The following is a 16992-nucleotide window of genomic DNA, read 5'->3' as shown; positions in this document are numbered from 1 at the left end:
CATGTGAGGGCAGTCTTTCCCTGGGATGAAGAGGAGTTCGGTTTTATTCAGGTTAAGCTTGAGGTGATGTGCAGTTGTCCAGACAGAGATGTCAGCCAGACAGTCCGAGATGCGAGTTGCAATGTGAGCGTCAGAGGACGGGGGAAAAGAGAGGAACAGCTGGGTGTCATCAGCGTAGCAATGGTAGGAGAATCCATGCGATGTGATAACAGAACCTAGTGATCTGGTGTATAGTGAGAACAGAAGCGGTCCTAATACTGAGCCTTGAGGGACACCCGTGTCCAGAGAGCAGGGTTTGGACATAGAGCCATTCCATGTGACCTGAAAGGTGCGGTTTGTCAGGTATGATGTAAACCAGGTGAGAGCAGAGTCGGTTATGCCAAGTTCAGCCAGAGTGGAGAGGAGAATTTGGTGGTTGACTGTGTCGAATGCAGCAGATAGGTCAAGGAGAATGAGAACGGAGGAGTTGGATGATGTTTTGGCGTCTCGCAGGGACTCGGTCACAGTGAGGAGGGCCGTCTCAGTGGAGTGGGCAGTCCTGAATCCTGATTGGTTAGGGTCTAGGAGGTTCTTCCGCAAGAGAAGTATTCCTTTCAGTTAAAGGCAGACTGGTGTTCTATGATGATGATGATAATAATAATTATAATAATAATGTTTCTCTCCATGTGATGTTGATTAATTACATGAATCCAACGAAGACACACTTGTAATAACTTGACACAGACGAACCTCCACCTGCAATACAGCAAGTCAGATTATTTATTTCAGATTTTTATCAAAATACCGTCGTACATAGCAACATATTTACAACACATTGTACAAAAAATATGACGCCGCAGACGAAGTCTGCTTTCTGACAATGTTGAACTCTCACTGTCGGTGGTCGGTGCGAGCGCCGGTCTGGCCGAAGCTACCAGGACGATGCTTGCACCAGGACACTTTGATCATTTTCTTTTAGGGAGACTTTCAAAATAAAAGAACTGTACACATGTATATACACATCTCTATCGGGGTTCTGGCCAACGCAGCAAAGAAAAATAAAACCTCCAACCAAAAACAATAAAAAACAATACAATACTTGTGTTCAACGTCTGCACCAACGAAGAAGAAACGACAGGACATCAGTCATATTAAACACGGGGTCAAGCATTAGGCCTATAGGTGGCTACATCAATGATCGACCGTCTGTCAATTTAACACTTCACAGCGGCGACGCGCTGCTCAACACTGGAACAGGAAGCAGAAAGATAGAAGCAGGAAACAGTAATACTTCTGACAGGAAACGGCTGAAATGTTTACAATCACTGCAACGCAGGAAACCAGCGTTCTGGACTAACGTGCACACGGAGACGGCCGTCAGCGGAAACACGAGGCGTCGGACGACAACAACCACAACAACAGCATCCACAACAACAACAAAAACAACAGCGTAAGCAACAACAACTACAACAGCAGCAACAAAAACAACAACAACAATAGCAACAGCAGGAAGGAGCCTCTAATGCCAGCTTGGCTCCAGTCGTGGGGATGAATGGTTTAAACATTTCTTAAGTGCTCTCAAGAAATCACAATGTACTAAAATGTTTCTCCTCTGCGATAATGAAAGTAAGTGCACTTTGATATGACTATGAATTTCAGAGGCGGTTGTTTTCAGGAAACACCAGCGGAACGTTCCAACAGCGGGCGTGAGGCGGGTGGGGGGGAGGGGGGGCGTGGTAGCGGTTGCAGCCACCTCACTCCCCCTCCTCCTTGATGCGCTGCTGTTTGTTGCGACGGGAATCCAGGTCGAAGGAGAAGTCGGACCACTCGTCGCGCGGAGGGAAGGAGATGGTTTGGCGCAGGGTGAAGCGTACGGCGTCGATGACGCGCTCGCCGCGGGCCTCGGAGGAGCCCATGCTGACAGTGGAGGCGCCGCTGGTGGTGCGCACTATGTGGGGGGGTGGGGAAAAGTCCATGACCTGACGGTGCTCCATGATGCCCTTCCAGATGATGTGCTGGAACTCGGCGGGGATCTTCAGCCTGGACAGATCCTAGTGGTCATGACACAGGGGGAGCGTTAGTATGCGGGTTGGTGGGGGGGGGGGTCGGAGCCACTCCTCTCTCTAACCCATCATATGACTGGTGTTGGATAGGCAAGGGCTCACCTCCATGTTATAGTTCTCTATCTGGTAGATGTTGGTTAGGCCCTGTGCTGTGAAGTAGTCCAGGCAGCCTGCGCAGCCCAGCCGTATGAGGAAGCTGTGGAGGAAGAGGAGATGGGGTTAGGAGGTCTGAGGTCTGATGGCGGTGAGGAGGTCTGGCGGCGGTTAGGAGGTCTGAGGTCTGGCGGCAGTTAGGAGGTCTGGTGGCAGTTAGGAGGTCTGATGACGGTTAGGAGGTCTGAGGGTCTGATGGCGGTTAGGAGGTCTGATGGCGGTTAGGAGGTCTGGCGGCGGTTAGGAGGTCTGAGGTCTGAAACCACCTCCGTCTGCTGTTTTGGTGTTGCTGATGGATTCAGGTCCAGTTTTTCAATTCTACATCCAGTGTTAATAAATACACAGAGTGACTGCCCTCTACTGGCTGAAACCAGCTACTGACTAGCCTGTGAGTCACTAATGCTAATGCTAATCGCTAGCATAAACTGAAACTCACAAATGTTAGAGTTTAAACTGTATTTTGTCACGATGACGGACCTTTAAGGCTCTTAGCTAACCATAATCATAAACAATAGCCAGCAGGCTAGTGATTAGCATTAGCCATAGCTACTAGCATTAGCGCTAGCGATTAGCATTAGCGCTAGCTAATTATGTAAAGGTCCATCATGAACACTAAAGTCCAGCTCCATGTGTACTAAAGTAACGTAGACCAGCAGTTCATGTTCTGCTTTTTATCTTTTGTGACTGTAGCATGTGTTAGCATGCTAACAAGCTAACTAGCCAGAACGACCTCTCGCTGGTCCCAGGTTCTGATGGTTTAGTTTCCCCAGGAATGAGAGAAAAGCAGTGAGACAGGAACGAGACTCTAGACAGTCTGACAGACAGACAGACAGACAGGGAAAGAAGCGACAGGAAGGGGCGGAGCCTCTGTATGCTCTCTAGTTTTAACGATGTGTTCACACCAAAACGCAAAGCCAGTTTTTCGTGCGGTGCGATTTAATGATTCAGAGTCAACGTGGAGACGCAGATTGATGGCGGGCGAAAGTATTTTACGGTGGAGCAACAACAACAAAGCAGTGGAGGGAACCCCGTTGTGTCTGCGTGGGGGGGGGGGGGGGGGTAAGCCCCGCCTCCTCTCCAGTGGTGCCCGTTAAACGTGAACGATCCCGGCGCGGTTGAACTCGCGTGGCATTCGGGTGTGAACACGCCGGTTGGTCTAACAAGTGGACCTGGTGTGTCTACAGGCGGCGGAGGTCTGAGGTACCTGGAGATGCTGCTGTCCATGGGGTACGGAGGCGGGGGGGTACAGTGGGAGGACGGTACCAGGGGCAGCTGGGGCTGCAGCGCGTGCGTGGGGCTCAGTGAACTCATGGGGTCGTTCATGGGGATGTGAGCCCCCATCATGGGAGTCACTGCGGAGACAAGAGGACCGCCGTGAGCTTTGTGTTGCTGCTCGCCGACACGCAATCATCAGCATCTGCCGAGGCATTCAGGAGCTGCCCGTGGCCCGCGGCGGTGGCAGGGGTGGCGGCGGTGGGGGGGAGGGGGTCGGGGTCAGAAGAGCACACTTACTGTCAGTCAGGCCTCCGGTCATGCCAGATGGAGTCAGCGTGTTCCTCTGCTGCGGGTTGATCAGCTGGCTGACGGACGGCAGCTTGTTCACCTTCCCGTGGGGCGGGGAGCAGGATCCGTAGGGGGACTGGGTCTGCATGGAGGTCCTACATGGAGGAGAAAGAGACTGTTACAGACCACATGGAGGGTTCACCTTCCTCCTGGTGTCACATCGTCCACGCATCCACACACGACGTAGTAGAAACGTACGGGAACCAGGTTTTATTATGAAACACACGTTTTTATTGGCTCACAGAGGAAAACGTCAAACATCCAACAGCCAATCACAGAGCAGCAAATCATTCTGAGCGATTATGTCGGGATTTCATCCCCACAACATTTTTATTTAATGCAACTACGAGTTTCAAGATTCAAGCAGAAAACAAAAAGCGATTATTTCTGTTATGACAGACGGAGAGTCTGTTTCAAACAGACGATTTAATGAGGAAACAAACACACACAAACACACAAACAAACACACACTGTCCTGCAGCGACTTTATAAAAACACGACCAGCATCAACAACAGTAACAAAGAATTATTGAGTCCAGCTCGATAGAAAAAAAGTCTCTGATCCTCCACCGTGAACCCAGACCAGAACCCAAGTAGACCTCTAAGGGACCGAACAGAGGCATGCAGTAGGAGGAATCCGCTGTCTTTAATAGTCACGGAAAGGAGCAGGTGATGAAAAGGAGACAGAGAGGAGGTCCATGTGAGGAGGAAGAGGAGGAGCAGGAGGAGGAGCAGGAGGAATGTGGAGCAGAGATTCAGGAGGAGCTGCAGCACCGCCTTGGTTCTCCTGCCGGGTCCATGATCTGGTTCCCAAGACGGGATCTAATCAGACTGCAGGAGGAACCAGAGAGAGGAGAAATAAGAGTCCACTGACAGGGAGGAGGAGGAGAGAAAGGAGGAGGAGAAAGAGGAGGAGAGAAAGGAGGACACAGAAGGAGGAGGAGGAGAGGACGGAGGAGGAGAATGAGGAGAAGAGAAAGGAGGAGTGAGAGTGCTCAGTGGTGTGGTTACTGAATGTGACCAGTAGGGGGAGCTCTACAGACACTGATGTCAAGGAAACCTGAAACTTTATTTTTTAAACATGTAGAAATATAGCAAACAGAAGTGAAATGTTTAAAAGAGAAAACTTTGAATGTGCTACTTTTCTGTAGAATTCTCCTCATGTTACCAGATAATAACTTATTTACATATTTAGAGACAACATTTAATACTGTAGATAATAATCTCAGTGATCAGCTGAGACCAGCAGATAAGACTTTATTAATACTTTAACACATGGAGCACATGAAGTTATTAAAGAAGTCTCTTTTAAAACTCTAATAATGCGAATAGATGTAACAAGCTGATTTTCTGTTCTGGAAATTGTATTTAAATTAGACAATGCCTCATTTGCATATTTAAACATAATAATTCAGAAAACTTGTAAAATGAGAAATAATAATGTTAATGTCAGTAATCAGCTGATATGTGCTATCTGCTTATTAATATTATTAGCATTAATATTATTATTACCATTAATAACCAGCTCCAGGAAACAAGTCTAACTGACTAACTGGCTAACAAGCCACCTAGCAAACTACATACCTAACTAACAAAATACCTAGCCAACAAGATACCTAGCTAAATAGCCACCTAGCTAGCTAGATAGCTAACTAACAAGATACCTAGCTAACTAGCCACCTAGCTAGCTAGATAGCTAACTAACAAGATGCCTAGCTAACTAGCCACCTAGCTAACTAGATACCTAGCTAACAAGATACCTAGCTAGTTATTTAAGCCTTATTCTACATACATAAATGAATGTTTACAAGCCAAATGCCGTTCTTAAGTGATATTCATGAAAACTTTGAACTGGACACAGAAACTATTAAATACCTGACCAACATTCATCGATACTTCTTTATGTACTCATATCCGTCCAGAGTGAAAATAAAACCAGTGTCTTGAACTCTGTTTCAGGGTGCTTAATAGATAAAGTTGTATTTCTGGATGTGGATGTGGTTCGAGATTTGGACCGGTACTCACTGTTTCTGCAGGAGGTTCTGCTGCTGCTGCCGGTAAGACTCAATGGTGTGTTGAGGCAGAAACTGCATCAGCTCTAAAGACTCTTTGATCTTCACCAGGATCTCGTAGATCTCACGACCTTTGATCTGAAACAGGAAACAGAGACGCTTGTCAACAGGAAGCTCCAAGAGTCTAGAGACCAGACCAGACTATGTGGAGAAACCAGAGACTTTCTGTGGTCCCCCAGAGGTCTACTATAGTAGCTCACATTAGTCCAGAGACCAGACCAGACCAGACCATGTGGAGAAACCAGAGACTGTCTGTGGTCCAAACAACAAGGTCTCTGCCGTATTTATGTCTAGATGACCTTATTTGGAGTGTTGGTGGAGCAGCTACAATGTTAGCATAGCCTAGCAACCAGACTCCATTCAGAAAACCAGCGTTTTAAAAGTAGTAAGCTTGTGGTCTTGCAGACAGACCTAACAAAGCATGACTTGACACTTTTTACTGATCACCATCATTATGGAGTTATTTCAGCATCCTTTTCATCTGGTTATTGATATGAAATCACAAATAAATACTTTATTCTGGGTTCCTTTCAGCTGTGGTGAACCACCGAGCACCTCTGGATGATGTCATGATGATGTCCAGACAGGTTTCATGACCACTAAGGAAACAAGAGTCTGCTTCCTGTCTGGTGTGAGCGGGATAAGGACTTACGGGCAAACAGAAGACCTCCTCGTCTGTAGACCTCCTCTTCTTGATGGTGGACATTTGGATGCCGTGGGACACCTGGCGGAAGGCTGATAGGAGGACAGGAAAGCATGAGGACCATTGTGGGGTCAGTTAGTGTGAGCCAGAGGGGACAAGGGGGGACCAGCAGGGTGTTAGTGGGTCCCTTAGAGGGGCGGGACCCGAGCAGGTGAGCCCGCCACCAGAACTTACGGCGCTTCATACCATCGCTGCTCTTTGAGGCGTCCGTCACATGCTGCTTGCGGATGCTGTCCTCGTCCGCCTTCCGGTCTCGACCCGGACAGGCACAGATCCTGGCCTCGAAGCAGCGGCGGCCCAGTACCTGACCACTGGGGGAGAGGGGACAGGGACAGACAGGGGGTGAGACACTGATGCTGCTGCTGCTGTTGATGATGATGAGGATGATGGCGGCGGGGGCGAGGAACTCTTACTCTCTGGTTTCCAGGGTGACGATGATGAGGATGGGCCGGCGGTTCATCCCGCCCACGCAGCTGGAGTTGCACATGAAGTTGTAGAGGATCGTGGTGAACTCCGTCCCCACCTGGGAGACCAGCACACGAGTTAGGACGCGGACTAGATCTACATCCTGGTTACAGAGCTTCTACTGGTGTTAATATTCACAAGAGGACTGGGAGACTGGGACAAGAGGACTGGGACAGCAGCACTGGCAGACTGGGACAAGAGGACTGGGAGACTGGGACAAGAGGACTAGGAGACTTGGCCAGCAGGACTGGGAGACTGGGCCAGCAGGACTCACCTGTGGCGGTTCGTAGGGGACCAGGACGCTCTGCCTCCCGGTGATGGAGTCCTCCACGTATTGGGCGTGGTTGTTGCCCTCCACACGGATCAGGTGACTCGGAGGAGCGATCTGACCTGCAAGAAAAGACACTTGTCAGTGACTCCAGAGGTCAAAGGTCAGAGGTGCCTTCGAGTAACTGGGGAACTGACCGTCGTTGAACTCGCGGCTCAGCTCGTGGTTGGGGCAGCGCTTCACCACCTCAGTCACGTGCTCGGCCTTCTTGTAGACCGGCATGGCCCTGATGACAGCGCCCTGCGGGGGGTTGGTCAGGACCTTAATCTGGATGGGGCAGGTCTTGGCGATCTGGCAGTACAGCTTCTTTAGGTCTGTGGAGTACTGCAGAGGGAGAGGGCGGGGGGAAGGGGGGGGTTAGTGGCCGGCTGTAACACCTGGAACCTGGACCCTGTATGTCTGGTTCCCCTCTAGACCAGTCTGTGATTAGGAGCCACTTAAAGGGCCGGCGTCCTGGAGGCCGGACCTCAAAGCCTCCGGGTCTCCGTGCGCAGCGCCATAAACCCGCCGTTAAACCGACTCTCATCCCCAACGACCCAGAGCAAGTGTGTTCTTGTGTGTGTATGTTCTTGTGTGTGTGTGTTCTTGTGTGTTTGTGTGTGTATGTATCTGTGTGTGTTGTGTGTTTGTGTGTGTATGTATCTGTGTGTGTTCTTGTGTGTGTATGTTCTTGTGTGTTCTTGTATGTATGTGTGTGTGTGTTCTTGTGTGTGTGTGTGTGTTCTTGTAGTCAGAGTGCTGCAGGCTGCGTTCAGGAACAATGCAGCGTTAGATTCCAGCTCCATGAAGTTTCCAGAGCAACATGAACGTGTCTGTGCTGACTGATTACACAAGTCTGGCGCCTTCGTCGTGTCCGCTGGTCCTCCGGGTACGCACGCCATCGCGTTCACCAGAACCAAGCCCAACCCCGATAAGCCACAGACCTGACGTCTGATGCTTCTCATGAACCGATCATTTCTATCCTCCGCAACACGTCTACTGATGAACCGGCTCCTCCAACCAGAGAGCAGTGCATGGTGGGTAAAGGGTCCCTGCATAGTGTTTGGGGTAATTACAGGCTGCTGTTTGTGTAGCTGAAGGCAACTGAGATCTAATCACGATGTTGGAGGACCATCCCCGCCCTGCAGCCATGCTCTGCACCACCCTGCTGCTAACGCTGCTGCTAACGCTGCTCCTAACGCTGCTGCTAACGCTGCTGCTAACGCTGCTGATGCTAAAACTGCTGATGCTAAAACTGCTGATGCTAAAAACTACTGATGCTAACTACTGATGCTAAAGTTGCTAAATTTGCTGCTGCCAAAGCTGCCTACTAAAGCAGCAAGTTGCTGCTGCTAATGCTCAAGCTGCTAAAACTGCTGATGCTAAAGTTGCTAAAGCTGCTAAAGCTTCTACTAAAGTTGCTGCTGTGCTCCACCCGGTGCTGGGTGGAGGACAGCCAGGTGACTGATGGGATTCAGTGGCTCACTCAGGGCGCGGCGTTCAGGTGTTAACATGTAATTATGAGCCTTTCATTGGTCACAATGTGAAGAGCAAACAGACGCACACAAAGGAGAGCAGCTTCATCACGGCGGCCTGAAAGAGACCTGCTGTGTGAGGGAGGGTCACGTGACCCGGGGACGCCGCCGCCACCACCATCACCACCACCACCGCACGGCTACAAGACCCTCGCTGCTCAATCTGCAGCACACTGGGCTCTGATGCATGTGTGTAGACACTTTCTAACACACACACACACACTTCCTGGCGGCAGGTCGGGGCAGGCCCACAGCTGTAGCGTTCTTCTTGGGCTGACAGGCGCTGCGGGCGCATGCAGCAGTCAAGTCCTGACAAACATCAGGCCTTAAACAAGCAGTGCTTGGCGCCTCTGGTCTTGTCCTCTCATACCTGGCGTGTCAGGTCCTGCCCAGAGGTTCTCCCAGACCTGAATCACTCCACAGATCCTCCACCAGGCAGACACCTGCTTCTGCTCAAACCTGGACCTTTTACTGCACAACGGCCCTTTTTCTCTAAAGACCACCATCTGACTGTGTGGTTCCAGAGTGCCACAGGTCACATGTCACCTCCAAGTCACCTTCAAGTCACCTCCAAGTCACCTTCAAGACTCAACTAGAATCACACTGGAAATGAAAGGAGGCTGAACAGATTCCTTTGAAATGTTCTTTCATTAAAAACCTATTCATTTTATTTGATCTGAGTTTCCATCAACAAATGTTTTTTATACAAAGAACCAACCAACAAGGTCTCTGCCGTATTTATGTCTTGATGACCTTATATGGAGTGTTGATGGAGCAGCTACAATGTTAGCATAGCCTAGCACCCATCAACTAGACTCCATTCAGAAAACAAGCGTTTTAAAGTAGTTAGCTTGTGGTCTTGCATGACTTCACACTTTATACTGATCACCATCATTATGGAGTTATTTTAGCATCCTTTTCATCTGGTTGAGGTGAACATTTTGCTTCACATGTGGTTTGAAAACGACATCACATTTGTTTTTTCTAAACTTTGGCCTCTTTTTTTCGACATGGAGTTGAGGTGAGTTGTTGCATCATGGTGGACTTTTCCACAGCGATTCTGAAGAAACCTCATATCATAAAAAAGGCTTTTTTCCTTCCCGTCTGTGTGCAAGCGCTCCTCTCGGGGCGAGTCGTGACATGTTGCCTGACACAAACAAGTCTCGGCTCCATCTCGTGAGGCGTGGGACGGCCCGCAGATGTTCCCGGGGCAAGCTGCGTCTTGCTGCCTTTCGCTAGAACACTCTTCACTTTGAGGGCTCCCTTCCTCCCCCCCCTCCTCCCCAACCATGGAGCTTAACTCGGTGATAAAGACACTGGTAGAGCGGCGGGTTCAGCAGAGAGGCACACAGTATTTACCCAGGTATTATCTCCAGGCCCTCCATCCATTACTGTAATCCCAGAGTCCCGCTGATGGCCCTCGCCATCACATTCCTCGCCTTTGACTGCCGTACGTGGTGGCGGTTAATACGCTCAGCAAACACCGCAGACCTATAGACGCATTGGCAGCCAACAATGGCATTAAAAACCAGAGGTCAAAAACTTCTTTTCATCCATTATTCCTCCTTTCTGATTGTATAGACGTCTATGAAAAAATGGTCCTACTTCTCTCTTGAGTTATTATCTCAGTTATCATTGTAAACACGACTTTATGGTCTCAATCTCTAGTTTCAAGTCTTCTTCAATCCAGCATGATGTTCATTTAGTCCATTTAGAGACCAGAAAGCAGGGGATGCTTAAGGGGCGGGGCGTACCTGCTGATTGACAGGCGCTACCACGCTACCAATACTAGTTAGCTACTAAGATGACTTTAACACTTAGCTGTAAATGAAAGAAGGTAACTTTGTTAGCAGCTTCACACCAGAATCCACATGGATCCAGATCCAGTAAGTCTGCTGCTCTGCTGCTTGTGTTCATCAGATCCACCCGTTGCTCCTCCACAGTCCAAATATGGTCACTTCCTTCTACTGGTTGTAAAAACTTCAAGAAAGCGACGTCCAAAATGCTGAAGGCTTCAAAACTGTAGTCCACAAACCAACAGAAAACCAAACCACTTCCTGTTCGTGGTTCAGGCAGCAGACTTCATGAAGGTTCATAAAAACCTTCAGCACCGTTATGCTGAGACCAACATGACTTAAGAATTAAAAAACACGTTGGTGTCAGGAGAAAACACTTATACATAAACACACTATACACTATATATATAAACATGTAAATATATAAATATGGAATATTGATTTATTGATTTATATATATATATAAATAAATTAACATATATATAAATATACTGTGTCTATGTCTATATGTCATCAAGCTCAAATGAGACATTACGTAATTAATTCATCAAATCAAAGAAGACTAAACAGCCATGATGATCTCCTGGTCTCCATGGAGATGGTGGGAGTGCCAATGAGGAAACGGTGTGGGAGCAGTTCTGGGAAATGTTGCTGTGTGTGTTTGAGAGTGTGTGAGTGTGTGTGTGAGTGTGTGTGTGAGTGTGTATGTGGAGGATTAGGTGTGTCTCCATCGGAAACAGTCATCAGGCCACTGAGTCGTCTCCAGAGATCAGTGTTACATGTCAGTCAGCTGAGAGTCAACAACAGTGATCATGTGACCTCCGACACACTAAACACTGTTCGTATATCGTGTATGTTGTGGTATCACACTACTCAATAAAACATTTAACGACCAGATATCAGCTGATTACTGACATGAAGACAAGTATTAAACGTGTTTAAATATGTAAATGAGTCATTAACTACAAAAAAAGGGAACGCTGTTCGCTCCGTGACTGAGTGTGAAGACAATAATAATAATAAGCGTTTCCAGCGGCGGTCCAGGTGAACCAGGTGAATCAGACCCATCTAACCAGTCTTGCATCATGTGTTGTGTGTGTGTGTGAGGACGGGCGTCGCCTCCCTCAGCCTCCTCACAGTTACACTTCACAGTTACACTTCACAAACACTTTTGTTTTTGGACGCCGGAACGAGGCACTGTGGGAATCGGGTAAATGTCACGATCCCATAGTGGGCGTGTCCCGGGACAAACCAGGAACCTGGGACCAGAGACCAGAGGAACCAGATGAGGGTTAACTGAATGGAAATCACTGCACTGAACTCTCCAACCAGACTCATCTGCCCTCAGAACTAGACCCTTAAACATGGCTCCTCTGCTCTCATGTGTGTTCATTTTTACTTGCTGACATCATCACCTCACCTGGGCTAATCAGTGAGACTCAAAGTTCTGATCCTGTCTGAATTGTTGCCTGAATTCCACATGTGACGTTTGTCAGTTCATAAGATAATAGTCGTAGGTTTGTCGCTAGCTAGCTAACCAACTTAGCTAGGTACGTCACCAACACGGCCGTTAGCCTCTCTACAGGGAGCAGGGTATCGACCACAACCCTGGCGTTCACGTATCTTCTCATGGCCAATCGGCATCATGCCCTGCCTCCTGCGTGCTCTACGCCTCGCCAAAAGATTTCCTTCATGGCGTCGAAGCAGAAGACAGATCAGAGTCCTCCTCCGGCTTCACGGCCCTCAGTGAGGAACTGTGTCTCCAAAACACAAGACGTTGGAACACATTGCTAACGAAGTTAGCATCACGCTAGTTCCCTCAACAAATAATCTAACAGGATTTTTTATGTAAGATTTTGGATTATTGCAGAAAACTAACTGATTATTTATGTTCATCGAGATAATCTTCACAGATGAACACCGCTGTTATGTTTGAGATGTAAAAAAGCTAACGTTGCGTTAGCGTAGCGGCTAAGCAACATTAGAAACGTAGTGGTGTCACGATTGGATTCCATTTGAATTCATGCGCCTTACAACTTGATCAAACTCAGAGTGGAAGACGGAGGCAATAAAGCGTGTTTAAGTTCGAGTAACAAATACATTATAATTTAACACTATCTTCTACCTTTTGATGTGTATGTGTATATAGATATACACGGGAGAATGCATAAGGTCACATTATCATTTATTTACTTAGTTATCATTAATTACTTTTTAGTTATTATTTATATAATTATCTGTGTATTTGTGTAGATGGGATATCTGGTTATTTACTTTGCGTTAGACACTTTATTTATTTATGAAAAACAAAAAACAAAATAGGAATATTGGAGTAATGGAGTAATGTTGTTCTCTTCCATTGTACATTTTAAATATAATGCTTTTTCATTCCCTGGAATCAACAGGAAGGAAACAAACTAACTGTCATTAATGGATGTAATACTCTTGAAATAATAATAAATATGTTTCAAACGTTTATGGAGGAGCAACAGCTGATTAGGTAAAAGGAGGAGTTATCAACCATCTTTTTTTTACAAAGTTCAAACTTCACCAGGGTTATTTACTGACATATTTATATTTATCGTAGAACAAACTGGTAAAAAATAAGTGTAAAAATGTTGAGTTATGTCTGGGTGTTACAGCAGACTGGTGGTCTTACCGTCCAGGTGGCCGACTTGGCAGTGCTGGACTGCTGGAAGGACACGTCGAAGGTGTGCGTCCCAGCATAGTCGGTGTTGGAGGGGATGGCGGGCGAGGGCGACAGGGCGTCGAAGGTGGAGCTGGGCTGGGCGTAGGGCGACGGGGCGGTTACGCTGTTCTGTGCGTGGTCGTTGTTATAGGGGCTGGTGGAGGTGGAGCCACCGTTCTGGATGCTCTGGTCCATGCTGTTCAGGAGCCCCAGGTTGGTGTACTGCGACTGGAGACACAACAGAGGTTTCAACACAGGAAACACTTACAAATACATCGGGAGCCACTAAATTAGACACTTTGATGTCTGAAGAGAAACTAAACGCTCAACTCACTTTTTTACAGTGGAGGTTTCATGCTAACGACTAGCGGTGGAGTAGAACCATCATTTGTTTTAAGTGTAGCGTAGAATCATTGTGGAATCGCATCATTGTGGAATTAGCAAGCTAGCTAGCTAGCTAACTAGCAGACAGCTGGCTAGTTAGCTAACTTGCTAATACTGTCATTCTTTAATGCTACACTGGTTACAGGAAATGAGCCGAGCAGCAGAGCTGAGTCTAACAAATACCTAGCTACCTAGCTAATTCCCGAGCTCTCTTCCTGGTAAACTGTGACATCACTTTACAGCACCAACGATGTGCGTCATCGCCATAACAACTAGTAACGAGAACCACTGAGAACAGTTTGATGTCCGTTCTGCTACTATTCTATTTCTATCCTTACGTCAGTTGCTTATTCTAATTACTAGCATATCCCAGCCTGGCATGTACACTCAAAAAATCACAACATTAGTTGAAACTGTATTTTGTCACTGTAACAGACCTTTTACAGCACTCAGCCAACCATATAGATGACCATAGGTATAAATACTGGTGAGGAGCATTAGCAATTAGTACTAGCGAGGAGCTAATTAGCATAGGCTAATTCAGTCATTGTGAACAGTAAGTTAAACACAGTCCAGCTCCACGTATAAGTAGTGTAGATCTGGTCTCAAATAAAAGACTTTTACTTTCAGTAAGAGTCCCATCTTTCCTCGTCTTGCATTTCTGCTACAGCTTCTTTAGCATTCGTACACAGAGACAGACGGAAGTAGACGTAAACTTTCGGATCATAAAAACCAGAAATAAAATGAGTGAATGGAAACATGTGAACTGGATGATCTTTCACGTAGAAATACTGGATCTGTTTATTAAGGCTTTTGGACCAAAGTTGTGCTACAAACTGGGTGGGAGGGTCCAGCTGGGTTCTGGACCTGGTCCCGGTCCCGCTAGCTCTCTGCTTGCCATTCAGTTCATTCCTTTCCATTTATAAGTGACACATTCCTGGTTGCCCGTTAGACGGCCATCAATCTCTGCTGGTTATTTCAGGCCGACCACAGCTGCCCACCCCCCCACGTTTTCTATCATGTCTGGATTCTAGCTAATCTGGGGCATATCTGGTCTCTGTTCTAGCTGGTCTGGGTTCTATCATGTCTCAGTTCTGGCTGATCTGGGTTCTAGCTGGTCTGCGTTCTAGCTGATCTGGGTTCTATCATGTCTCAGTTCTAGCTGATCTGGGTTCTATCATGTCTCGGTTGTAGCTGATCTTGGTTCTAGCTTGTCTAGGTCCTAGCTGGTCTGGACTCTAGTTGGTCTGGATTCTAGCTGGTTTAGGCTCTAGCTGGTCTGGGTGTGCTGACTAACATGGCAAGGTCCTGGTCCTGGACTCTTTTGAACTGTGATTTCTGGCAGCTGTAAAGGTGGAAATGTGACAGGCAGCAATTATCAATGTCAAATAATGATCGTGGAGAAAAGAGACGATTGGCCAACGCAGAACAGTTCACATTAAACACAGGGAGGGAGGACAATGGTGCGCCTGAACGCATCACCTTTTAATGTTTAATGGACTGGAAGTGGAATCACCAGATCTAATTCCACCATAATACAGCAAACTCGCTCGTTTAATAACCACTTTAGCCGCTGTTAAAAAATCCTTCTGTTTACAGCCTGACGCTGCGTTCAGGGACGTCACGGTAAATCAGCAGCTTTGACGTGCCGGCAGCCTTTAATAAAGTCTGAGCTCCTTTCTTTGTGGAGATAAACGCTGTTCAGAGTCTTCAGACTAGTCAGGAGGTCTGAATCAAAGATTACTAGTGAGACGTTCAGGGTCCAGGACAGGAGAACACCATTGGTAGCAGCAGGTATATTGGTGACATGAGGTGTCCAAACTGTCAAATATTAATATCACAATATTCAAAGACTGAACTGACTTCAGAGCAGCTTCTTTGTCTGGAACTGAATTCTATTGTATGACGATACATTGAATTATTGACAACAGTTAAACCACATTAGACGACAGGAACCAGACTGGGCCCTGGGGGGCTGATGGGGGGGCCACCAGTGACCACAGGGGAGGGAGGGAGGCATTAAAGGCTCAGCGGGGTCGGGGGTTGGGGTGGGGTTCTGGGTGGGGGTCTACCTACACCTCATCCCTGCTGGGCTGGGCAGAGCAGCTGATTGTATCTACATCAACACGCCATTAAAACAATTAGGGTCCTGGTCTAAACAGCGGCTCCCAGGAGGCTGGGGGGGGGGGCAGGGGGGAAACCTGATCCCTGAGCTGGACACCACTTAAAGACCCCCCTGCTCCGACAACTTAAAAGACAGTGACCTGACACACCTGCTATCTGCAACCTGCAATCTATCAGCGCTGCGTTCGGACACAGGCGGAGAACACAGGAAGCCTGAAACCTGCAGCCAATAAAAGTCTGTTTGCTTCATTTAACACGACGACACCATTCACATTAAAGTCTGCAAACACAGATTGTGTTATATATTTATATATTTATACAACCAAGACGTTTCATGCAAATTTATGCATTAAAAAAAGTTTTTTAAGTTGTCAGTTAAAAAGAACAAAAATGTGAATCTTCTCCAATTTCTTAAAATGAATCACAAATATCAGAATCAATCCAACCATCAAAACAACCAACAATAGGAAGCGTTTCATTCTTAGTTTGTTTTTTCATGAAAAGGCCAAAAAAAAAAAAAAAAAAAAAAAATCAAAACCGAACAAAAATCGGATTTTTTTTCCCTCGACAAATGAAATCACATCTCCGGACTGGATGAATCTGTGCTGTGATCAGAGTTTGCTGTTTAAACAGCGTTTCCAGGTGTTCACATGCACTCTCACAGATGTGCATGCCAACACACGCACCAGCAAACACACAATCGTCCTCCCGCGTCAACCTTTTCTCCGACTTCACGAAAACAGCATGAAAGCAGCAGCATGGCTCCTGGTCCTGGTCTTACCTCGCTGTAGGATGTGGTGGACCCGGTCTCCAGGTACAACATGTTGGCGCTGAGGTTGAGCAGAGCTGCTGCTGTTTGCTCCACTGGCTCCAGGATTCCTCAGATCTCTTCCCCTACACTCGACAGGAGCGATGTGGACTACAGACGCAGACTGGACCAGCAGGAGCTTCTATAGGAATCTATGGGGAGGCCATATATACCAGGAGGAGGGAGGAGGGGTCTAAGGAGCTACCTGTCCCACACCTGAGTCCACACCCATCTCCTTAGCCGTCCTCTGGAGCTCTGCAGGCCTCCGACCTATGACGCCTCTCCACATTCTACTTTACACTTTCACAATCCACACCAAGCAACAACAAAAACTGATTTTCACCTGTTTTT

General features: G+C 47.4%; 1 protein-coding gene across 2 annotated transcripts; it reads right to left on the bottom strand.

Moving 5' to 3' along the window:
- Window positions 1-732: 732 nt before the first annotated feature.
- Window positions 733-16777, bottom strand: tp63 (tumor protein p63). 2 transcript variants are annotated; one of them, XM_084012138.1, is made up of 12 exons: window positions 16615-16777; window positions 13296-13553; window positions 7464-7650; window positions 7273-7388; window positions 6947-7056; window positions 6720-6844; window positions 6483-6565; window positions 5784-5908; window positions 3708-3853; window positions 3400-3547; window positions 2145-2238; window positions 733-2030 (listed from the first exon to the last, which is right to left on the bottom strand). In XM_084012138.1, exons 1-12 carry the CDS (start codon window positions 16654-16656, stop codon window positions 1734-1736), a joined length of 1731 nt encoding a protein of 576 aa, XP_083868264.1. In that variant the 5' UTR covers window positions 16657-16777; the 3' UTR covers window positions 733-1733. The 2 variants fall into 2 exon arrangements, with proteins under 2 accessions (XP_083868264.1, XP_083868265.1); XM_084012139.1 differs by lacking the exon at window positions 3400-3547 and having other exon boundaries at window positions 1792-2030; window positions 16615-16776.
- Between the last annotated feature and the right edge of the window lie 215 nt (window positions 16778-16992).

Source organism: Eutrigla gurnardus (assembly GCF_963514095.1).
Source record: "Eutrigla gurnardus genome assembly, chromosome: 6".
Lineage (NCBI taxonomy): Eukaryota > Metazoa > Chordata > Actinopteri > Perciformes > Triglidae > Eutrigla > Eutrigla gurnardus.
Note: the sequence above shows the minus strand (reverse complement) of the source record. Positions and strands in the feature narration are given on the sequence as shown.